The sequence below is a fragment of the Schistocerca serialis genome, chromosome 5 (assembly GCF_023864345.2).
Source record: "Schistocerca serialis cubense isolate TAMUIC-IGC-003099 chromosome 5, iqSchSeri2.2, whole genome shotgun sequence".
In the NCBI taxonomy this organism is placed as follows: domain Eukaryota; kingdom Metazoa; phylum Arthropoda; class Insecta; order Orthoptera; family Acrididae; genus Schistocerca; species Schistocerca serialis.
The window spans coordinates 742,513,701-742,536,620 of record NC_064642.1 but is presented as its reverse complement, the minus strand read 5'-3'; the positions used below and the strand labels follow the sequence as shown (position 1 = coordinate 742,536,620).

At 40.4% G+C, this 22,920-nt stretch overlaps 1 protein-coding gene across 3 annotated transcripts in view; it reads left to right on the top strand.

Annotated features, from left to right (window-relative positions):
- Positions 1–22,920, top strand: part of LOC126481424 (RNA-binding protein Raly-like) — a 440,289-nt gene that overhangs the window by 349,446 nt on the left and 67,923 nt on the right. For all 3 annotated transcript variants that reach the window (XM_050105166.1, XM_050105167.1, XM_050105165.1), the window contains exon 5: positions 3,555–3,572. In XM_050105166.1, coding sequence (XP_049961123.1) covers positions 3,555–3,572 — 18 coding nt within the window. The remainder of the gene's footprint in view (positions 1–3,554; positions 3,573–22,920) is intronic.

The following is a 22,920-nucleotide window of genomic DNA, read 5'->3' as shown; positions in this document are numbered from 1 at the left end:
ATATTGAGCAAGCAGTCAAGGAAACAAAAGAAAAATTCGGAGTAGGTATTAAAATCCATGGAGAAGAAATAAAAACTTTGACGTTCGCCAATGACATTGTAATTCTGTCAGAGACACCAAAGGACTTGGAAGAGCAGTTGAACGTAATGGACAGTACCTTGAAAGGAGGATATAAGATGAACATCAACAAAAGCAAAACGAGGATTATGAAATGTAGTCGAATTAATTCGGGTGATGCTGATGGAATTAGATTGGGGAATGAGACATAGTAGTAAATGAGTTTTGCTATTTGGGGAGCAAAATAACTGATGATGGTCGATGTAGAGAGGATATAAAATGTAGACTGGCAATGGCAAGGAAAGCGTTTCTGAAGAAGAGAAATTTGTTCACATCGAGTATAGATTTAAGTGTCAGGAAATCGTTTCTGAAAGTACTTGTATGGAGTGTAGCGATGTATGGAAGTGAAACATGGACGATAAATAGTTTGGACAGGAAGAGAATAGAAGCTCTCGAAATGTGGTGCTACAGAAGAATGCTGAAGATTAGATGGGTAGATCACATAACAAATGAGGAGGTATTGAATAGAATTGGGGAGAAGAGGAGTTTGTGGCACAACTTGACCAGAAGAAGGGATCGGTTGGTAGGACATGTTCTAAGGCATCAAGGGATCACCAATTTAGTATTGGAGGGCAGCGTGGAGGGTAAAAATCGTAGGGGGAGACCAAGAGATGAATACACTAAGGAGATTCAGAAGGATGTAGGTTGCAGTAGGTACTGGGAGATGAAGAAGCTTGCACAGGATAGAGTAGCATGGAGAGCTGCATCAAACCAGTCTCAGGACTGAAGACCACAACACACACACAAACAACAGCTCTTGCTTTCAAGATTTCAAGTAGGCTTTTGGCCGTAATCAGTTCGCCTGGATGTTAGAAGGTGTTCACGCATTTTATTGTTCTGTAAATGATCTTTAATTGGAATTTGTTGTTTTTGGATATATGATAATTTTTAGAAATTTATCTGCAAGCCAGTTTGTTTTGCTACTTCTTACGGTATATTAATCTGTAATCAGCTGTACTGCATTTGCAGACTGTTTCAATTGTTCCATCATTATGACTACGTCATCAGCAAAACATGAAATGCGTTTGCATACCTTTCTGCGCAGTTCCAATCCTGAAAACTTTAAACCCATTCAGAAATTTTAATTCCTTGTGCCACTTCGGTATATTTTTTACAGTACACAGTTGAACAAGAGTGCCGAATGTCCCTCTCCCTGTCAAATTTGTGTTTCGATTTCTAGGGGCTCATAGAAGCATCCTAGGAATTTCATTTTGGATTTAGTGTTGGCCTTTCTCTTAAAATTCCTAGTAATTTTTAGTTAACTCTCATTTCTATCAGAATGTTATTTATATTGAACATTATCGCCATGGAACAATGCGTTTGCGAGCCTATTACACTTGTTATTGTACGTGAAACAGACGTGTGTTTAAAAGTAAATATGGAGCAAACGCTAAAACCATTGATTTGTTGTTAGTGAGCACTACAAGATCGTATTTAAGCATGGACTTACACTCTGTAAGTCTGTCCTTTCCTTACGAAAGCACAATGATGGATTTTTACTGCGATATAAAAGTAATACCAGGCAAGTCTATGTCATTCCAGATAGTTATTCAACATTCTCAGTTTTCTAAAAGAATAAAAGTGGTGACTCGCTGAAAATCCCTTATATACGAAAAAACTTTTGCTTTCGTTTCTGTATCAGCTCGTAAATTAAGCTTAAATTAAGCTCCAGTTGGCCTTCAGCCCCAAAACTTTCTAGACCGTTAGACCAATCATTTTTCTGTCGTAGATAAGTGGTCAATCACACGCTTCAAACAGCTGTGTATCTTACCCTTATCACTTTCATGGCATGGAAATCATGTTACTAGTTGTGACGTATGATGCGTCTGAAAATTCGGTGAATTGTCTCAGAAAAAGGGAACAATTGTTTCCTTGAAAGTAATCAGCATCCTGAGAATAAAGGAAATGTATGTTTCCTTGAAAGTAATCAGCATTAGCTACAACACTCTTAAGACAATGGTAGTAAAGTTATCGGAAACGTTGGTAGTAAAGTTATCGGAAACGTTCAGCTAACGCTTCTTGTGGTCACGCAATGTTGGATACCTATCCACAACGAATGCATGTTTAACTTTCTCGCTCAATGCAAGGTGATGGATCTTCAGGACCCTAATTATTCTCCAGAATAGGCGTCTTCAGATTTTTTGTTTTTTTTTTGTTCACCCACCGTAAAATAGTCCTGAACGTCCAACGTTTCACAGACTTGGATGATCACAGTGCTTCGAGCGATTCTTCAAGAAGCATTTCCTGACAGCTTCCAACAGTATTACAGTTGAGGTCAGAAATGTGTTGTGGAAAACGGAGATGACTTTGATCGCCAATAAAGGTATTTCGTTTTAACTCTTGTTTCCTTTATCTTCTGAGGCCACTCATTGAGTTTTTCAGATGTACCTTATATAAAATCTGTTGTACTTATTGGAAAAATACAGTTTCATTTGCTGAGTCCCAGATAGACTCATACGTAAGGATAGAGACGATTAGCCAATGATGTTCATATCTCGTGAAAAATTGAGTCTCAATGCGCGTTTCTGTTGAGAGATAACGATTTTGAGTGGAACAATGTTATGGCCTCAGTTCACTTAATTCTGTTGACTTGTCGAGCCACAGTTGCTAATAGTTTTGAAAGCAATTTTCAGGTTACATGTACTTATTAGAAAATAAGAGGAATTTTTATTTTTATACGTCTTCGCTCCAATTACCATTAAAGCTATTTCAAGAAAATATGTAAATTCCGTTCATTTATTTGCGGATAGCTATCAATACAAAATACTCACAATTTTCGTATTCGTTTTTTAGGAATTACTCCTCAGGTAATTGTATTTGGTACCAATAACCAGTATTTATTTTTACCTCACTTTGTGGTTCGAATGTGATCTTTAAGTACAATGTCGGCTCTATCCACACCGTTCCTTACACTATGTTGCGTAGATGTCCATTTCGGTTTGAATTGTTAACGCTATTTAAGAATATACTCGTATTTCACTTTGAGCGACGGGGAGCTTCGTAACATTGTCCAATATCATGCTTGTTGAGTAACGAGAAAATTTCTTGAGGTAACTGTAGACCATATTGAATCAGGAATGAAGCTAATTTCAGTGCAGTAAAAGATAATTTTGTGCTACTAATACCAAACTAGAGCCCCCATACATTGTTAAAAAAGTGAGTTTGTAAACAATTTGTGCTTTTTCTTTATGTAACATATAAGTTTAGCTGCATTAATAAGAAACATATTAAACCCAAATCAAAAAGTTCCTAAATTTAAGAAGATGTTGATATTGTATTTTTTAATACTGTAGAGTACCATTTTTCTGAAAGCATAATATGCTGTACATAAAAATATTCTTGTTGCTCAATATAACTAAAGTTTTAATGATTTATAGTAAGTAGTTTAACATAATTGCTACACTTATCTAATAAAAGCATTTTCTTTCTTTTTCTAGGGACTACTACTATGACAGGTAAGAAGTAACGAGGGCTATGGTACACCTTTGAGCAACGTAAGTTAGGTATAAAAAGAAAGGTAGTATGTCAGTAAATACAATTCTTGGTATAGTTATTACGTAGCATTTATCGAAGCACAGGATACTCCATTTCAAGTTGAATAAAAAGTGAGAAAATTTACATCATATTTTAATAATTGTTATAGTAATAAATTAATTGTAATTTTATATGTGGCAGTTATTGTAAAAGAAAATAACTTTCGTAAAGCTTTCTCTTAAATACGTATTTACTAGTTTTCGAGTTAAAATCCGGTAAATTTCGCGTTATTTTCCGGACACGGCAATTTATCTGCCGTTTAACTGAAGAACCTTATTGCGGATTTCAGTGAACTACGATTCATTTTGAAGTTGTAGATCTGTTATTTATGGAAGTATATAGCGATAATTTAACAATAACTAACGCAATTTATAAAACTCTTTTATTAATGCACTAGCTGAAAAAGACTTGCTTTGCGTGGTCTTTGTTTTCATTTGTTTTCTGAATACATTCCAGGTCACTCATAAGCACTTGACAAATTTTTGAAAATAAACATTCAAAAAATCTTAAAAATATTAATGTTTCCTGTCAAAAACTTTATAGAATGCTCAAAAATACTTGTAAGTGCTCTTGAACCCACTTAATTATTCAGCAGTAACCTAATTTGAAATAAAGCATACTGTCGTTCTGTTATTGTTTTCTTATAGAAAACTGAGAAAATTCGAAAACTGTCTAGAGTATCCTAAAACATTCTGGAACATTCCAAGGTATTCGTAAATAGTATCCGAGAACGTTAAATAAAAGTCTGAAAATTTGGCAATGCTATGATCCAGCACTGAGACAGTCTTCTCATTTAATCGAAAACACGGAACTGAAGTGACGTTCTTAACTGCTCATGGAAGTGACGTTCTTAATTGCTCATGGGTGTAGCACAAAGTGATGTCATTTAAAAAGGAAAAATTTTCACTATCATGTTTTGTAGAAAAAATTTTGATTTCGTACGTTCTCTCAGTACGTTGTAATTCTGGCAGAGGCATCTTTAGTGGTGCTAACTTGTAGTGAGGAGTGAGTGCATAATGATGTGAATAGGAGCACATGTCCGGATACGTACTATTTCCGTTCTATGACGGTTTCTATTCAGACATTTAGCTAATCCACATCTACTTGAGGGATGGAATTAGGCGTAACGCAGGGCAATTACTAGGTAAAAATACGAGAGGGAACATAACGAAACATCTGTTTATCATTTAGACACGTTTGTTTGTGTTATCGCTTAAACATTACGTGCTTACGTTATTCCAAAACAAAAAAGAACACATCGTACTGTACGTACAGAACAGTAGTGGTGCATTTCAACAGCGGCTCGATGTGGCGACGACCGTTACAGACATTGTTACTACGAAACATGTGCTGGTACACGCTCTCCATCCCACCTGGCACCTGGTGTCCCTCCAGTTTATAGTGCAGCTGCCAGAATTCGTGTCAGCAGGTCTTCCTCCGTCTCTAGAGGAGTCTCGTAGCAATGCAGACGTTGACATCACGTGACCGCATGACGTAGTCTACAAGTCCTAAAAGTTTGAAACAGGAGTCTCTGCATAACCTATAGATTGTGCAGGGAAACAATTTTCATAAAGATCAAACTTACGAGGGCAGTTCAATAAGTAATGCAACACATTTTTTTTCTGAAACAGGGGTTGTTTTATCCAGCATTGAAATACACCAGGTTATTCCCCAATCTTTTAGCTACACAACACTATTTTTCAACGTAATCTCCATTCAATGTTACGGCCTTACGCCACCTTGAAATGAGGGCCTGTATGCCTGCACGGTACCATTCCACTGGTCGATGTCGGAGCCAACGTCGTACTGCATCAATAACTTCTTCATCATCCGCGTAGTGCCTCCCACGGATTGCGTCCTTCATTGGGACAAACATATGGAAATCCGACGGTGCGTGATCGGGGCTGTAGGGTGCATGAGGAAGAACAGTCCACTGAAGTTTTGTGAGCTCCTCTCGGGTGCGAAGACTTGTGTGAGGTCTTGCGTTGTCATGAAGAAGGAGAAGTTCGTTCACATTTTTGTGCCTACGAACACGCTGAAGTCGTTTCTTCAATTTCTGAAGAGTAGCACAATACACTTCAGAGTTGATCGTTTGACCATGGGGAAGGACATTAAACAGAATAACCCCTTCAGCGTCCCAGAATGTAACCATGACTTTACCGGCTGAGGGTATGGCTTTAAACTTTTTCTTGGTAGGGGAGTGGGTGTGGCGCCACTCCATTGATTGCCGTTTTGTTTCAGGTTCGAAGTGATGAACCCATGTTTCATCGCCTGTAACAATCTTTGACAAGAAATTGTCACCCTCAGCCACATGACGAGCAAGCAATTCCGCACAGATGGTTCTCCTTTGCTCTTTATGGTGTTCGGTTAGACAACGAGGGACCCAGCGGGAACAAACCTTTGAATATCCCAACTGGTGAACAATTGTGACAGCACTACCAACAGAGATGTCAAGTTGAGCACTGAGTTGTTTGATGGTGATCCGTCGATCATCTCGAACGAGTGTGTTCGCACGCTCCGCCATTGCAGGAGTCACAGCTGTGCACGGGCGGCCCGCACGCGGGAGATCAGACAGTCTTGCTTGACCTTGCGGCGATGATGACACACGCTTTGCCCAACGACTCACCGTGCTTTTGTCCACTGCCAGATCACCGTAGACATTCTGCAAGCGCCTATGAATATCTGAGATGCCCTGGTTTTCCGCCAAAACAAACTCGATCACTGCCCATTGTTTGCAACGCACATCCGTTACAGACGCCATTTTAAACAGCTCCGTACAGCGCCGCCACCTGTCGGAAGTGAATGAAACTATACGAGACGAAGCGGGAATGTTTGAAAATATTCCACAAGAAATTTCCGGTTTTTTCAACCAAAATTGGCCGAGAAAAAAAATGTGTTGCATTACTTATTGAACTGGCCTCGTACATGGGCTTCAAACCTTGTTCATCACACAATCACGCCATTTTTAATTTTTATGTAGCCCCTTGTCTGAAACATGGAAAAAAATTATTCAGTAATAAATACACTGGTGTCCAAAATAGAAGCAACAATCTGCTATTTCCCCGTCCTAATTCACAATATAATCGGACAAACTGTCTGGTATTATGTTGACCACTCGAACACCTCTTCATGAAATTGTACTGGTGAATCAGCAAGATTTAACTGCTGTCAGGTATCGTGAGGAGATCTTGGGATCTCATGCGCGGTTGTTGCGAGATGCTGTAGTGCCGGACTTAGTGTTGATGGACGATAATGCTCGACCTCGTAGAGCACGGCTGGTTGATGTTTCTTTGGAAACGGAAGATTTTGCACGCATAGCGTGGCCTGCGGGCTCCCCCGATTTGAATCTCATAGAGAATGTCTGGGATGCACTAGGGAGACGGGTTACGTCAGCATCCACCAACCGCTCTACCAGACTTGTGAGCAGCTCTGCAGGAAGAATGGGCGTTATTGCCTCAAACTGAGAGTGGTGACGTCACTCACAGCATTTACCGTCGTTGTCAGGCCTGTGTTGCTGCCACAGGTGGTCACACCCCATACTGAGCGCGTTAGTCAGTTGTCAGAATGTGTGTGCAAATCCGTTAAGTTGTCTACCGTTATGCATGTTGCAGTCGATTACTCCTGTATTCTTTACTTTTTTTCTACTATACTGTCACCTGTTTATACTGTTTTGTGGCAAAATAAATGCAACCTTACCAAATTTCCATTTGTTGCTTTAATTTTGGACTTCAGTGTATTTAAGTTCACGCTGTACTTAGGTTGCGTTGGGCAAACGATCAACAACGGCCTCTCCATGAGTCATGGATGCTTCTATTTAGTTTTTATTTTTTTTTCTGGAGCTCTACGTTGAATATATCATAAATAGTTCACTAATACTTTTTTTAAATCAAATGCTAAAGAGTTTGGCATAATTTTTATTTCCTTTAGAATTGTATGTTTCCAATCTGGGACCGTACAGTGTTTGTACCACGGTATGACATCCACGCTGTCATTTGTCAAGCCATAATGTGAGTGAAGAGTACGCCTTCGAGAAGAGAGACCATGCGCTTTTAGTGAAACTGTTTTATGTGAAGGGCAGCAAGTACAGTGCTACACTGAGAGAGTATCGCCAACTAAAAAGTTTGAGGGGAGGCCCGAGGTCATTAAATGGTTTAAAGAAGGTGATAATGAAATTCTAAAACACGGGTAAGCTTGATGTGGCACATGGAAGAGGAGGGCGTCCTGTTCCAGTGGAACTTAGTGACAAGGTTGCCGCAGCTGTAACTTACCATGCAGCACGTGCACCGGGCAATGTTAGTGCTCGCGCATTGTCACGATAATTGTCTATTTCATGGTCAACAATGCGGAAAGCTTTTCGGTCTGTTTTATACTGTTATAGTTGGAGTCACGAAAGATGGCGGTCGAGTTTTGGCTTCTTCTGCGCACCTACGTCACGCATACTCCGACAGCCAATAAGCGTTCAGCAGCGCTGTGACCGTTCTGCTGTGAATGACGTAGCTAATGCGAGCGTTAAATATAATCGCAGCGAGCTGTTTAGTGAATTTCGATTCCAATTCGTAGCGATTTGCCATCGCTGATTGTAGTGGTAATTGATAAATTCTGCAGAAGCAAGCGAGAGACGTACTTTGCAGGATATACGGTTTCTTCAAGCTGAAAGCACAGGCAAGCGCGTACCTGTCGCTTGGAATCGTCAAGAAGGCAATCCCCGTCCGTGCCTAAAAAGGCGCGAACCGCAGCGTTCGTGTATCGGACTGTAGTCGTACAAGATACAGACGGTGCAGCAACTGAAACTCCATGAATCGCAGTCGTTCGGTTTGTGGCACGGGTCGAGGTTGGTGACATGTGGCCAGGCAATATTCTATGGAGTGACGAGGCACACTTTACACTACAGGATGCAATGAACACAATGAACTGCCGAGTTTCGTGTTCTGTTGGACGGCATGGTACTGTGGACGAAGGCCAGTCCACTCACCGTATGTGACTGGGTGGTGTTGACTCACAAGCACCTCTACTCTCAGTTCGTTCTTCTTTGAAGAAAATACGCGCAGAGATCCTGTCAGGTGTATCGTGACAACTGCACGTTATCGAGACCTCCTTGTGCATCGTGTGAACCCTGCTTTGGAAGAGGACAACTGTTAATACAAAATGGAGCAGCATCTCACGTCGCTCACAAAGTGAAAGATCTGCTTAATGTAACCTTCGACAAATCTGTTATCTCCAGAGGTTTTCCAGATGCGAGGTCTGCGATATCATCTGACTCTTGTCTCTGGGGATATCTAAAAGACCGTTCAATCCCTACCGGATCTGAAGGACAGCATGCAGGAACACGATGCTCATATTCCACCGGAACTGCTACTAGCAACTGTTGATCACGTCGTTTTTCGGAAGCAAACGTCTTCGGTGCTCATATTGAACAAACTGTGTAAACAGCTGTTTATGATAAATTAACATTATGTCTTGTTTTACCTTTCCTTCCAATGTCCCGTTCATAATCCATTACATATGCAAACATTTCTATATGTCTTCCTTGCATTCGCAGCGCCAGATTTGCACCTGGTAGCCAAAAGTAGAATTACTTTTTTGTGCAAATTGGCTCCGCATTATAATATCCACCAAGGTTCACTGCTATACTATAATCGCGTCCTACGATGGGCATGTGTAAGTAGATGCTCCGTTGTTACAACAACCTGGTGTTTGTAATTTACCATCTAACAGCTATGTTAGCGATTTCAAACGCAAAATAACTAGCTACAATGCTTTCACTGATAAGTATTTTCGACTTCTCTGTTGTTGCTAGGAAGACAAAAATCGTTGTATTCATGTGAGACAGTTGAACAACAAAAACAAAACAAAAAAGCAGAAAAGCTAACTGAGAGAGGCATGTGAAGTGAATTACGTTGCGCATTATTGTGAAAATTTTTATTTATTTCCATATTTTACGAGAGTCGTTCCATAAGTAACGCCCCACGTTTTTTCTCAGAACATTATTTACTGTCAAGAGTCAGAATTTGGTGACAATATAAATCAACATGTCTTGTCCATGTATTTTTCTACGTAGTCTCCATCACGTTCTATGACCGTACGCCAACGTTATGGAAGAGCATGTATTCCCTGCTGGTAAAAGCTCTTATCCTGTAGACGTAGCCACGTTTTCGCTGACACTCTCATCATCTTCAGAGTGTGTTCCCCATTGAAAATCTTTAAGGGGCACAAAGAGATGGAAGTCCGAGGTTGCCAGGACTGAACTGTACGGTGCATGAGACAATCATGTCCAACCCAATTTGGTTCTCAGACTTCCTGGCCGAGAAATGAAGAGCCAGTTGTTGCGTTGTGATGCACCGGTCTGCACGAATAATGGCATCCGTGTATTTTAGCATATGTGGAGCAGTGGCTTTGACGGGACTTCCCAAGCGTGGCTGATCATGGAGCTCTGCTTTTGCCTTTCCTGAGGCTATAACTTTTTTTACCCATCGCCCAACTAAGGAGTATAGTTGCAGCATCGCCATACACTGGACACAAACGTCTATGGACGTTCATTGCGCTTTTTTTTCTGCACATAAGAATTCAATAACAGAACCCTACTTGTAATGTTCCGCGGAGCGCCTACCATCCTAAGGGAGCCATGGGTCTGATGATGGTTATGTAAAAATAACCGAAACCGGTTACCTATATCATTAAAACATAAATGGTGTGATCAAGACTGAACTTTAGTCAAAATATAAGTTTGTCTATGTATATTAATGGCTTTTTTAAAAAATGTGGGGCAGTAATTATTGAACGATCTCTTATTTGATCTTGAAGTGAGTGCAAAATCGATATACAGTTTTCATGAGCTGTAAATTATTTCACTTCCCTTAAAGGAGAGCGAGTAGTGGAGATTTCTTGCGTAATATTTCGTCATACTTCCTAACTGTGAGTAAGTATCCCTCCTGACCACAGCCTACGAATATCGTTCGTATTACAGAAACAGATTTTTGTGGGACTGGGTTCAACTTTCAGGAAACGAGTGTCTCCTACTTGTCTTAGAAGAAATGTGATAGCTATCGTGAATGACCCAAACCATTACGTCTGCGGCAACAGTATTGTTACAGGAACGACGATTATGAATTTCTTTCATACAAATTACTTGGTATGGTTTGTATAAAGCAATCAAGTAACGTAAATGAGTTAAATTCGCAAATGAAACACGTAGTATTACTTATTTCATGAAAATTAATTACTGTAACTTTTGAATGCAATTATGCTTTCTACAGTGACAAGCAACTGTTGCAGAGTTCTCAGTTCGGCGTCGTGCAGCCCTCGTTGAGATATACGGTATTAATTCGTTGTAAGCTTTGAAACGGTCTACATCAAGCCAATGCATATGAATCAGCGATAAAAAATAAACTACAGCGTGCTAATCCGAGCTGTCTTGCTGTAGGATAACTGTTTTTACACATAACAACTTCCGACAAGGTTTCCCACATCGCTTTCGGTGACAATATTTTTCCTCGTGATGACAGGCGCGCTCTCTGTAGCGTCGTTACATCTCACAAAACACGTGGCGCCCCAAGATGGGAACCAGATGCCCAGACGTAGAGAGAGCGGATGACATTTATGTGTGAGTATAAATAACGGATGAAACCAGCTACCGAGGTCGAGAGGAAAAGTGCACCTGGCGAAAGCGACACGGTGCTTAAAGCAGAGAAAGACAGCGTTCTGTGCCAGCGAGCTTGTCGCGGCCGGTCTAGTAGCTGAACCCCACGCTCCGATGGAGTGGCTGTGGGTCATTTAACATCGCTATGGAATATTATTACTTTATTTTTCTACTTACGTTAGGTGCCACGACAAAGCACTCATAGTAGAAATTGGACCGTCAGCATTTCTTCACACTCCTAGACCAGTCGCCGTTAACGAAGACTAAAGTAACACGATCTGCTGTTGAAGGTGGTCTAACCTGATATAGTTAATGAATATTGCAAACATTCAACCCGAATTCACCTGAGAACAGGAGCTTAATTTATGCTCAAGAATTATTACGTTTTTGGAGAACGAAAATCTTCTCTTAAAAAATCATTATGGTTTCAGCAATCAGCTCGCTCTGTTCTTCCTTGTCAGCTATTGCCCTGTAAACAATGACGCTCAAATTGATGCCCTGCTCCTTGACTCCAGAAAGGCATTTGACATCGTCCCGCCCTGCCGTGTAGTGACGATCTTAACGAGTAACGGATCATATCTGCGACTGCTTTAAAGACTTCTCTGCACTCGGAACTCAGTTTGTCACTCTTAATGGATAAAAACCGACAGATGTAGCAATTTCCGGAGTGCCCTAAGGAAGAGTGGTAGAACCGCTGCTATTACAGTCTATGTGAACGATGAGCAGAAAGCGCCAGAAGCTCTTGAAGATTGTTCACAGGTGATCGATGTGCAAAATGAAATGCAGGGGGTCGATGGATGAAAGGTGTAGGCTCTGACCTCTGACCCTGAATGTACATAAATTATCATATTACACACACACAGGAAAATAAATCCACTACTGTACAACTACACTACTGATGATGGAGTACCGTTCCAGAGCCATTGTAAGTGGAATAACCACATAAAACAAACAGCAAGAAAAGTAGATTTCATATTGAAGAATCTTAAGTAAATGTAACTCATTCACGAAGGAAGTGGCTTACAGAGTACGTGTTCGACCGATTCGTGAGTACTGTTCCGAAGTCTGGGACTCTAACCAGGTAGAAGTGAGGGAAGAGATAGAGAAGATCCCACGAAGATCGGATCGCTTCGTCACGAATTTGTTTAGTCGGCGCGAGAGCGTTAGAGAGATGCGCTATAAACCACAAAGGCAGACATACAAGAGAGGCATTGTGCATCACGGAGAGTCTTAAAATTGAAATTTCGAATGAGCACTTTACGGCATTACTTTCTCCCACATTCATCTCGCGATATGACCAAGACAAGAAGATTTGAGGAATTCAAGCCAATACAGAGGCTTATCGACAATCATTCTTGCCCCGCGCCATTCCCGAGTGGAACAGGGAGGGACGGATCATGTAGTGGTACCAGAAGCACGTGCCGCTATACACGTTAGGTGGCTTGGGGAGTATTTCCCCAACGTATTAAGTATATCAGAAAATTGTGAAAATGTGTGATAAAAAGCCTCTTACGAAATCAATCGTTTGTTCTTCTTCTTGTGTTTGGGAAATTCACAACGCTTCCTTAGTCGAAGAGACAGAAATTAATTATAAAAGAGTTATTCATGGTGTCATAGGTTGGCCCTGTCATGTCGAAAGCAACATAAGAAATATTCAAGCGGAAAATGTTTAAATAGCTTTACCACAAAAAATCTTGGAGTCTGCGTGCATTATGTCTCAAGAAACAAATAATAGTTAGAACATAATTTTTATTATTGATTCTTCGGCCCCACTGGACCAAGCGATGTAAAACAAGGGATAAGTGGTTCAAATGACTCTGAGCACTATGGGACTTAACATCTGAGGTCATCAGTTCCCTAGAACTTAGAACTACTTAAACATAACTAACCTAAGGACATCACACACATCCATGCCCGAGGCAGGAATCGAACCTGCGACCGTAGCGGTCACGCGGTTCCAGGCTGAAATGCCTATAACTGCTCGGCCAAAATAGGGATATTTTCATTGTGTATTTCTTTCAGCTTTTCTGTGTGTCCACATTAATTTCGTTCTGCCAGAATGGGCTCTTTTCCGGTCCTCAGAGCAAGTTGTTGAGGTCATATTGGATTTTTCTGCCAAGCCAAGTGTACAGTCGTGAATGTTCAGTTTGAAAGGTTTTCTGTCTGGTCTTCCGTGTTTTGTTATTCTGCTCCTTTGAGGTTGTCTTTTACTGCAGTGATCCGTTTTATTGTTTCAGTTTCGGCTTTAATGCGGGTTTCGTAGAATTCGACCACCTGTCTAGTTAATCGGGTAGATTTCATTCTTCTACTGTGCCAATTGAACTGTAGCCTGCGTTTTTCTCATATCCGGGTAAATATTGGTATATTTCCCAGTTACTTTATTTCCGCAAGGTCTGTATGTTCATTCTTCAGTAAAATTTGGACCTAAAATTCTCGTTAACATTTTTCGTTCTCTGTTTTGAATTCCCCATAAAGTTACTCTGTGGTGTAGTATTACAGATTTTCAGATTTTTTTTTTTCAGTTGCAGATATTTTCAGATGCATTTTTGTTATTGTGTATGCCTGAAAGCTTTTTCCATTTTGTGACAACAAATTTCGTAACTAATCATTTTTCGGCCAGTTTTCAAAATGGTTTCACCTAAATGTGTGAATTGAGAAATTTTGCCAATTTTCCCGTGCATAGTTTTTAGAAATTTAGTGTACAGATAGTTGCTGGACATGTGTTTTGTGTTTGCAAATGGTATTTGGAGCCTTAAGTTTTGTTCTGTTTCTATTTATTTTTGTGCGGGATCGCTGTCCTAACAGAATTGCCAGGTCGTCTGCAAAACATGAGCGTTCTATCATAATATTGATTTTTCCTGATTTGATGGCTTCGTCAGCTTCAAGACTCGATTTCAGTTTCTTCCGAGGCAGTCCATCCTCTTGCCTCTCTAATGTTTTAATTTCTTCTGAATTTTATCTTATATTCTGTAGCACGTAGTGTTTGACTATTAACTGCTTCATTCTTGAGGTCCAGATCTTCTTCTTTCAGAATTTGGAAGAGATGCCTTTAGATACACTGAATCATAATCTTTTATAAAAAATCTGTTAGTATTGGGATTTTCATCGTCCACCATGTGACAACCACTGTCGTATAGATTCTCCTCCAAACTTCTTCACGCGTTGCAACCGTATTTGTGTTACTCTTCCATGCTCCTTCTCTTTAAAATTATTTTGTTTTATCATGGAGTGCGTTCAGGAATCTCTTTGGTCCACATAGCAATACTAACGTTTTTTATTCTTTCCTAATAACCCTCGTAATGCTCGCTGAGCAATTTTTAGTTTTTGACTTTAAGATAACTGAACTCTGGAGATCGACATGGATTGTAAAATTTTCATTTTAAGCGCATTTGCATGACCTTTCGAGTATACTAAAAGCACCTCAGGGCATAATCAACTTTCTGGTATTTCTAAAGTATTTCTCTGGTGTAAATTCCTTGACATCAGCTGTATTAGATCAAGAAACACTGACCACCACTGACATAAAAAAATTGGTGCCTGACCGGAACTTGAATCCACAACTCGCACTTCTCGGGAACTGTCGCTTAACAACTTGGCTATCCGTGCATTATTCTTGGACCGACACAGACTTTCTTCATTGGTCATACCGTCTTCATTATTCTCTCGTATTCCACTTGCGAAATAGTTGGCGAATGTAGTGATGTCGAGCAGTCAGCGAAATAATTTCGAAGTATTTCGTACGGCTGTGGATTGTCAACAGTGTCTGCTTTTACAGACATTCATTTAATTTTTGTTATTTCTTTCCTATTCATCCAGTCCTTGTCAAGAACTGTCCTTAAATAAATAAAAAAGAATACAAGGTTTGTCATCCGGTTCTATAACTTGTGTTTTTTGTATCGTTTCCTTTTCGATGTGTAAATTTCATGACGTACTTCAAAAACTGCTGTGCTAAATCCATCCATTAGTTGTTAAAATTCATCTGGACGATAAGCGGAAGGAACTATGTCAGAGCCGGACGGTGTGGCCGTGCGGTTCTAGGCGCTTCAGTCTGGAACCGCCTGACCGCTACGGTCGCAGGTTCGAATCCTGCCTTGAGCATGGATGTGTGTGATGTCATTAGGTTAGTTAGGTTTAAGCAGTCCTAAGTTCAAGGGGACTGATGACCTCAGAAGTTAAGCCCCATAGTGCTCAGAGCGATTTGAACCATTTGAACTATGTCAGAAACAAAGCAAACTTAGTTCAAATACGTCTGAAAATATATATGGCTTCTATACATTTTCTGCTCCTGAGACAGAATTGCATCAATTCTTCCAGTCTTCCAGTCGAAGCTGTTTGATGTGTATGTCTTTCATTTACGCTGACGTAAGTTAAGTCGATGCACTGTTTCATATCAAGCTTAAATACCATGTGATTCCGAGAGAGATGGTAATTAACGCTTATTGTGCCCCTATATGAATTCGTTAGTGATTTTCAGGTGATGGTCTGTGCTAATTCGGCTGTTTTTTTGTGTCGGCCAATAATGAACCATTAATTCACTTCAATAAAATATCCTTTTTGCAGAGCCGTGTTTAGTGTTGTTTATTAATCGCCATCGATTTCGATTCACTGATTGTCATAGTTCACAATGTCCTACGCTTATGAGATAATATAATTTGCGGTTGCATATTAATAATTTGCAGTTGCGCGTTAAGTCGATGCCTATCACGTGAGCGTGTTGATGAAGTCTTGAATGCATCGAAGTAAATAGCGCTTAATAAACAGTCTGAAATACAGCTGTCTGAAGAGAATATCACAATAGAGAGAATAAAAGGTGTGTTCTTCTACGCTGCACGTGTGTACCACCTGCGTACACAATTACTTTCACCAAGATGGAGCATGTGATAATCTGGTTCGTCTACTTGATTCACATTAATAATTTTTTCTTGCGGTTACCGATAATTTGGTCACTGTTTCTTACTTTGCAAAGGATGGGTGTACAGATTTTATGCAGTGTCTGTCTCTTTTCTAGAGTAGCAAAACACTGGGAACGTCGTTTCAATCCAGTGAAAATTTGGTTTTTCGCAGAGAGAAATGCCGAAATCGTCTTTTATCTGCATATCGTCGTGTATGTAATAAATAGTGTTAAATAAAGAATCGCTCTTGTGATTATATGTGTTCTTTAAGATGGATACATCATTGACAAAAGCCGTCCGGCTGTTCTGCTCTATCTGGCGTTTACAAACTTCTCTACAGCTATGCTGAAATTTCACGATTTCGACAATTAGTCCTTGATAAATTTTATGATACCCCGTCCCATTTATTTATAGTATTTATTACTTTTAATGTCACTATTTACTAAATACAAGGTGAAATGTCGTTGCATTGTTGGTTCATCACTTTTATATTTGTTCAGTTTGATACCATTTTAAATTAACAGTCGCCTTATACAAGTTATGATGTTCTTTTCTTTTTCTGTTGTAGTTACATAGTCTACTCAGTGCATTCTGGACGGATTTCGCGCCCTCTGCAGCTAGCTTTCCTTAGCGCTAGAGCCTGTGCATTTTGGGCAGCTGATATTTGCCATTTGTCATGTACATACTGCTGTAACCCGTATGCCATCATGATGTATTACCATATACAAGTCAACTTTTCCTTCTACAACTACTCTTCGTGAAGGCCACTACACTTGGCACTGAATATGCGCACCTATAACACTATAGTGATGGTATCCTATGTCGTAACATGCGATTATTTGTGTTCTTAAGGTGGATATCTCATATGGAAAGAGCTGTTTGGCTATATTCAACGTACATAATCAGCATGTGATTGACAAGTCTCGGCCCTTGTCACACAATGTTTCGGCTACAGTTGTTACTTTGCTGTGTTTAAAATGTTTTTGTAACCACAAATGCAATTTTTACACTCCATTACACCTTCTTAAGAAGACAACTTTAAAACTGTCGAAACCTACGTCACGGGTTCCAGGAAACCTTTATCTGCAACTGGTTGGTTGATACGTTCAACTTCTCAATGTTTCTTTGTCACACAGCCTTTATCACACAACCAGTATACCCCACTCATGATTCTATGAAGAATCGAACTCTCATTTCCATGTATAAACCATCTTCAGACGTCTGGTTACTAAACTCATTCTCAAACAGTGGATGAATATATCAGGTAATTAGCGCTCAGTTTTAAGAAAAGCTAGTTTTTCATGCATAATAAATTCTAAACGAGCGAAACACAAGAAGAGTTTTTCAGCTAGGAACGTTTGTAAATGCAAACTTTCTGGTGGGGAAGCACAGTACCTAGTTTTAATGGGGTAAATGGTGCATACAAAGCAAAACCAATTATTATTGGTGACTTATGAAATTGATAGTTAGCTGTCATTTGAAACTGTAAATCACTCTATAACGTAATGAGGGATAGCATTCTAAAGTCGAGGTCCTCGTGCTGAAAAGAAGAAGACAGCATTGAGAAAGAATGGGAGAGAAAGGATAATGCTTCGAAAGGCAACAAGCGTGTTTGTTGTGTTATTAGAAAAGAGAATTCAAGGATAGAATGAGGGACAGTTTATCTCGATAAGAGGTCAAATAAGAGGGCTTGAGGAAATCTTTGTGCTTGTGTGCTGGAAACAAGGACAGTTGCGCACAAGGGATGACAATAGGCAGATATCAACAGCTGCAAGTACCTAATGTTTCCGTAAAAAGACAATGCAGGATAAAATCGTTGTAACGAATAGCTGTGCCTACCACCTGCTTAAACGTTGTTCGTTGGTAAGCTGAATGCTTCCACTTTTGCTGCTTTTGACGAACTCAAATCTTACCATTATCGTATACTAACGAATCTTATGAATAATATAGACTGTGTACCATTTTTGCTACTAATACTATTGTTCTAAATGAGATATCTGTTACAGTCGTACAAGACTGCTGTTGTTGTAGTCTTCTGTCATGTGGTGCCTTAACCATTTTCGTACAGGCGCTCTAAACCACTTGCTTCTAAAGGATGGCTCTAAGTGCCTGAAATCGGTAAAGAAATTAAATTTCTTTTGTGCAACTGGTTGATGACTATTTCAATATTCAGATGACTTGTTAAACTGACAATTCAGTAATATTCACATCTGCAGCACCTGCTTTCTTTGTTATTGGAACTATTACGCTCTTCTTGAAGTCTTAAGGTGTTCCGTCTGTCTCATCCATCTTGCACACCAGATGGGATAGTTTTGTCATGGCTGGCTCTCTCCAGGCAATCAGTAGCATCGACGGAATGTCGTCTGCACCAGCGGCCCTGTTTCGATGTAGGTTTTTCGGTGCTCTTTCAAATTATTCTCGCAGTACCATAGCTCACACGTCATCTCCATCTACGTTTTCATCCCTTTCTATAATATTTTCTACAAATTCCTTGTGTAGCCACTCTATACACAGCTTCCAAATTTCATCTTTCCCTTCTTTGCATAGTACTGGTTATTCATCTTAGGGCTTGATATTCATACAGCTACCTCTCTTTTCTCCAAAGACCACTTTAATTTTCCTGTGGGATGCATCTATCTTTCTCCTAGTTGTGTAAGCTTCTGTATCCTTGCATTTATCCTCTAACTGTGTCTATTTGGCCATTTTGCACTTCTTTTCAATCTAATTTATATACATCTGTATTCCCTTTCGCTGCTTCATTTGGTACATTTTTATATTTTCTCATTTTACCAACTAAATTTTCCGTCCCTAGTACCTGAGTGCTCACCACAACGGAATGTCATACCTAACGGCCCGGGGTTCGATTCCCGGCTGGGTCGGAGATTTTTTCCGCTCAGGGACTGGGTGTTGTATTGTCCTTATCATCATCATTTCATCCACATCGACTCGCAAGTCGCCAAAGTGGCGTCAACTGGGAAGACTTGCACCCGGCGAACGGTCCACGCGACGGGAGGCCCTAGCCACACGGCATTTCCATTTTACCAAATAATTCATTGTTGTTGTTGTTGTTGTGGTCTTCAGTCCTGAGACTGGTTTGATGCAGCTCTCCATGCTACCCTATCCTGTGCAAGTTTCTTCATCTCCCAGTACCTACTACATCCTACATCCTTCTGAATCTGCTTAGTGTATTCATCCCTTGGTCTCCCTCTACGATTTTTACCCTCCATGCTGCCCTCCATTGCTAAATTTGTGATCCCTTGATGCCTCAGAAGATGTCCTACCAACCGGTCCCTTCTTCTCGTCAAGTTGTGCCACAAACTCCTCTTCTCCCCAATTCTGTTCAATACCTCCTCATTAGTTATGTGATCTACCCATCTAATCTTCAGCATTCTTCTGTAGCACCACATTTCGAAAGCTTCTATTCTCTTCCTGTCCAAACTATTTATCGTCCATGTTTCACTTCCATACATGGCTACACTCCATACAAGTACTTTCAGAAACGATTTCCTGACACTTAAATCTATACTCGATGTGAACAAATTTCTCTTCTTCAGAAACGCTTTCCTTGCCATTGCCAGTCTACATTTTATATCCTCTCTACATCGACCATCATCAGCTATTTTGCTCCCCAAATAGCAAAACTCATTTACTACTATGTCTCATTTCCCAATATAATTCCATCAGCATCACCCGAATTAATTCGACTACATTCCATTATCCTCGTTTTGCTTTTGTTGATGTTCATCTTATATCCTCCTTTCAAGGTACTGTCCATTACGTTCAACTGCTCTTCCAAGTCCTTTGGTGTCTCTGACAGAATTACAATGTCATCGGCGAACGTCAAAGTTTTTATTTCTTCTCCATGGATTTTAATACCTACTCCGAATTTTTCTTTTGTTTCCTTTACTGCTTGCTCAATATACAGATTGAATAACACTGGGGAGAGGCTACAACCCTGTCTCACTCCCTTCCCAACCACTGCTTCCCTTTCATGTCCCTGGACTCTTATAACTGCCATCTGGTTTCTGTACAAATTGTAAATTGCCTTTCACTCACTGTATTTTACCCCTGCCACCTTCAGAATTTGAAAGAGAGTATTCCAATCAACCTTGTCAAAAGCTTTCTCTACGTCTAGAAATGCTAGAAACGTAGGTTTGCCTTTACTTAATCTATTTTCTAAGATAAGTCGTAAGGTCAGTATTGCCTCACGTGTTCCAATATTTCTACGGTATCCAAACTGACCTCCAAAGAATTCGTGTTAGTATTTTGCAGCTGTGGCTTATTAAACTGATAGTTCGGTAGTTTTCACATCTGTCAACACCTGCTTCCTTTGGGATTGGAGTTATTCTATTCTTCTTGAAGTCTGAGGGTATTTCGCCTGTCTCATACATTTTGCTCACCAGATGGTAGAGTTTTGTCAGGACTGGCCCTCCCAAGGCAGTCAGTAGTTCTTTAAATTCATTATCTCCTGTGATATCTAAGGATTTCTGCTAGGCCCTGTTGTCCTCTGCTGTCTTCACCACTCGTATTTCGTCTCTCAATGACACCCATTCGTCTTCAACTGTATTCCTTTCCCTGTTCTAGTGAGTCCTTGGCGTTATGGTGACTCTGAAACTCTCAACAACCTCTGGTTTTTTCAACTTATCCGGATCCCATTTACTTAGTTCCCTACTGTTTTGCTATTTCTTCAGTTTTAATATACAGTTCATAACCTATAAATTGTGGTCAGAGTTCTCATTTGACGCTTGTTGTATCTTTCAGTTTAAAATCTGAGTCCGAAACCTCTATCCTTGCATTATGTAACTGATATAAAATATTCTGGTATTTCTGGTCTCTTCCACGAATGACACATTCTTCCATAATACTTAAACCGAGTGTTAGCAATGATTAATCGACAGTTCATAACATATAAATCGTGGTCAGAGTCCACATTTGCCTCGGGCTGTATCTTTTAGATTAAAGCCTGGGTCCGAAATCTCTGTCTTTGCATTATATGACTGATATAAAGTATTCCAGTATCTCTGTGTCTCTTCCACCAATACAACTTTCTTTCATGATTCGTGAACCAAGTGTTAGGAATGATTAATTTATGTTCTGTGCAAAATTCTACCAAGCGCCTTCCTCTTTCAGTTCCTTTTCCCCAGACCATACTGTCTTACTATTTTTTTCTTGTCTTCCTCTTCCTACTATCGAATTCCAGTCCGCCCATCACAATGAAATTTTTCACTCTGTTCATGTCTGAATAAATTTCTCTGTCTCATCATACATTCTCTCTGTCTTATCTGTGACAAAGCGTTCAAAAAGCTTTACATAATAGCTTACACGCATTCCTTCATTATTCGACCTACTCCAGCGTTACCCCTATAGCTTCTGTAATTATTACCGTTTACACACCTGGCCTGAATTGCTTTTCCTCTGGCCTATTTACCAGAATATCTAACTTCGACCTACCCATTTCCCTTATGAAATTTTCTAACTTGCTTGCCACAATAAGGTATCAGACACTCCCCAGTAGGACCAACAGAGTTCTAGTTTTGTTTTTCTTGACGACGACACCCTCCTGAGTAGCCTGGCTTTCAGTCGTTCGAAGTACCAGCACTGCAGGCTGATATCACAAGGCCAGATCATCGTGACTGCTACCCCTGCAACTATTGAAAAGTCTGCTGCCGCTCTTCAGGAACCACACATTTTTCTGGCCTTTCAAAAGATACTGCAACTGCAGGACCCATGTTTTAAAAGACGGTAGACAACGTATAAGCGTGCACACACTGGAGTGCTAACATTTAAGGGCGATAGTGACATTCGCACTTTGTGTCACTGCCAAGTAGCATAGCTCGATGAAACTTGGGTCATACGTCGAAAGAACTGCGACAGTATAATAAGTATAATACAGAAGGAAACTGAAAGATATTCGCAATGAGAGGATGGAAACGACAGTTTTATTCAAAGGCAATAACTGCTGCGAGGTCACCGTAATTTGAGATGGTTTCCTGACATTACAAAAAGAGGAACTTTGTTTTTAATTGCGTCTGTGATCACCACGGACGGCAATGCGTGTTACGCCAAGTGCTCCCATGCGGGTCACAAGGTGGGTAAGGATGTGTTGTGGTAGGACGTTCCGTTCATCCACGAGCTCGGTTTGTATCTGCTGGATGGTCACTGGTGGATGTGGACGTACTTTAGTACAATGCATCCCTACGGGCTCGATTGGATTTAATTCTGAGGAACGGGTAGACCAGTCCGTTCGCCGAACATCCTATCGTTCCAATAGCTCCTCCATTCCCGCAGATAGATGTGGTCGTGCACTGCCATTCATAAAAATGAAATCAAGGCCAAATCCAGCGCTCCAAACACTCTCCCGTGGAAGGAACATAGCGTCACAATAACATTGACCGGTGGGTATACGGTACTCAAACATTTGGAGGTCAGTACGTGCATGGAACATTATGCCTCCCCACACCATAACACGCGTATCACGAAAACTACCATATTCGACCAGGCTAGTCGTACCCACATATAGCGAGAAGTAGGAACGCGTAATGCACCCAAGAACGTTGTCGAACATGTTCATTTTGCTGGTCCAGGATGAGGGCGTTGGGTGTATATGCTACTCTGAGACAACAGATGACCCAAAAACAAAATATTAAACTTGGTTATAATTGTAGTGCTCCACCGTCCAGCTTTAACATTTTTACGTGGAGAGATTTACATCGGCTCGCGAGAGTCAACAGCAAAGGAGAC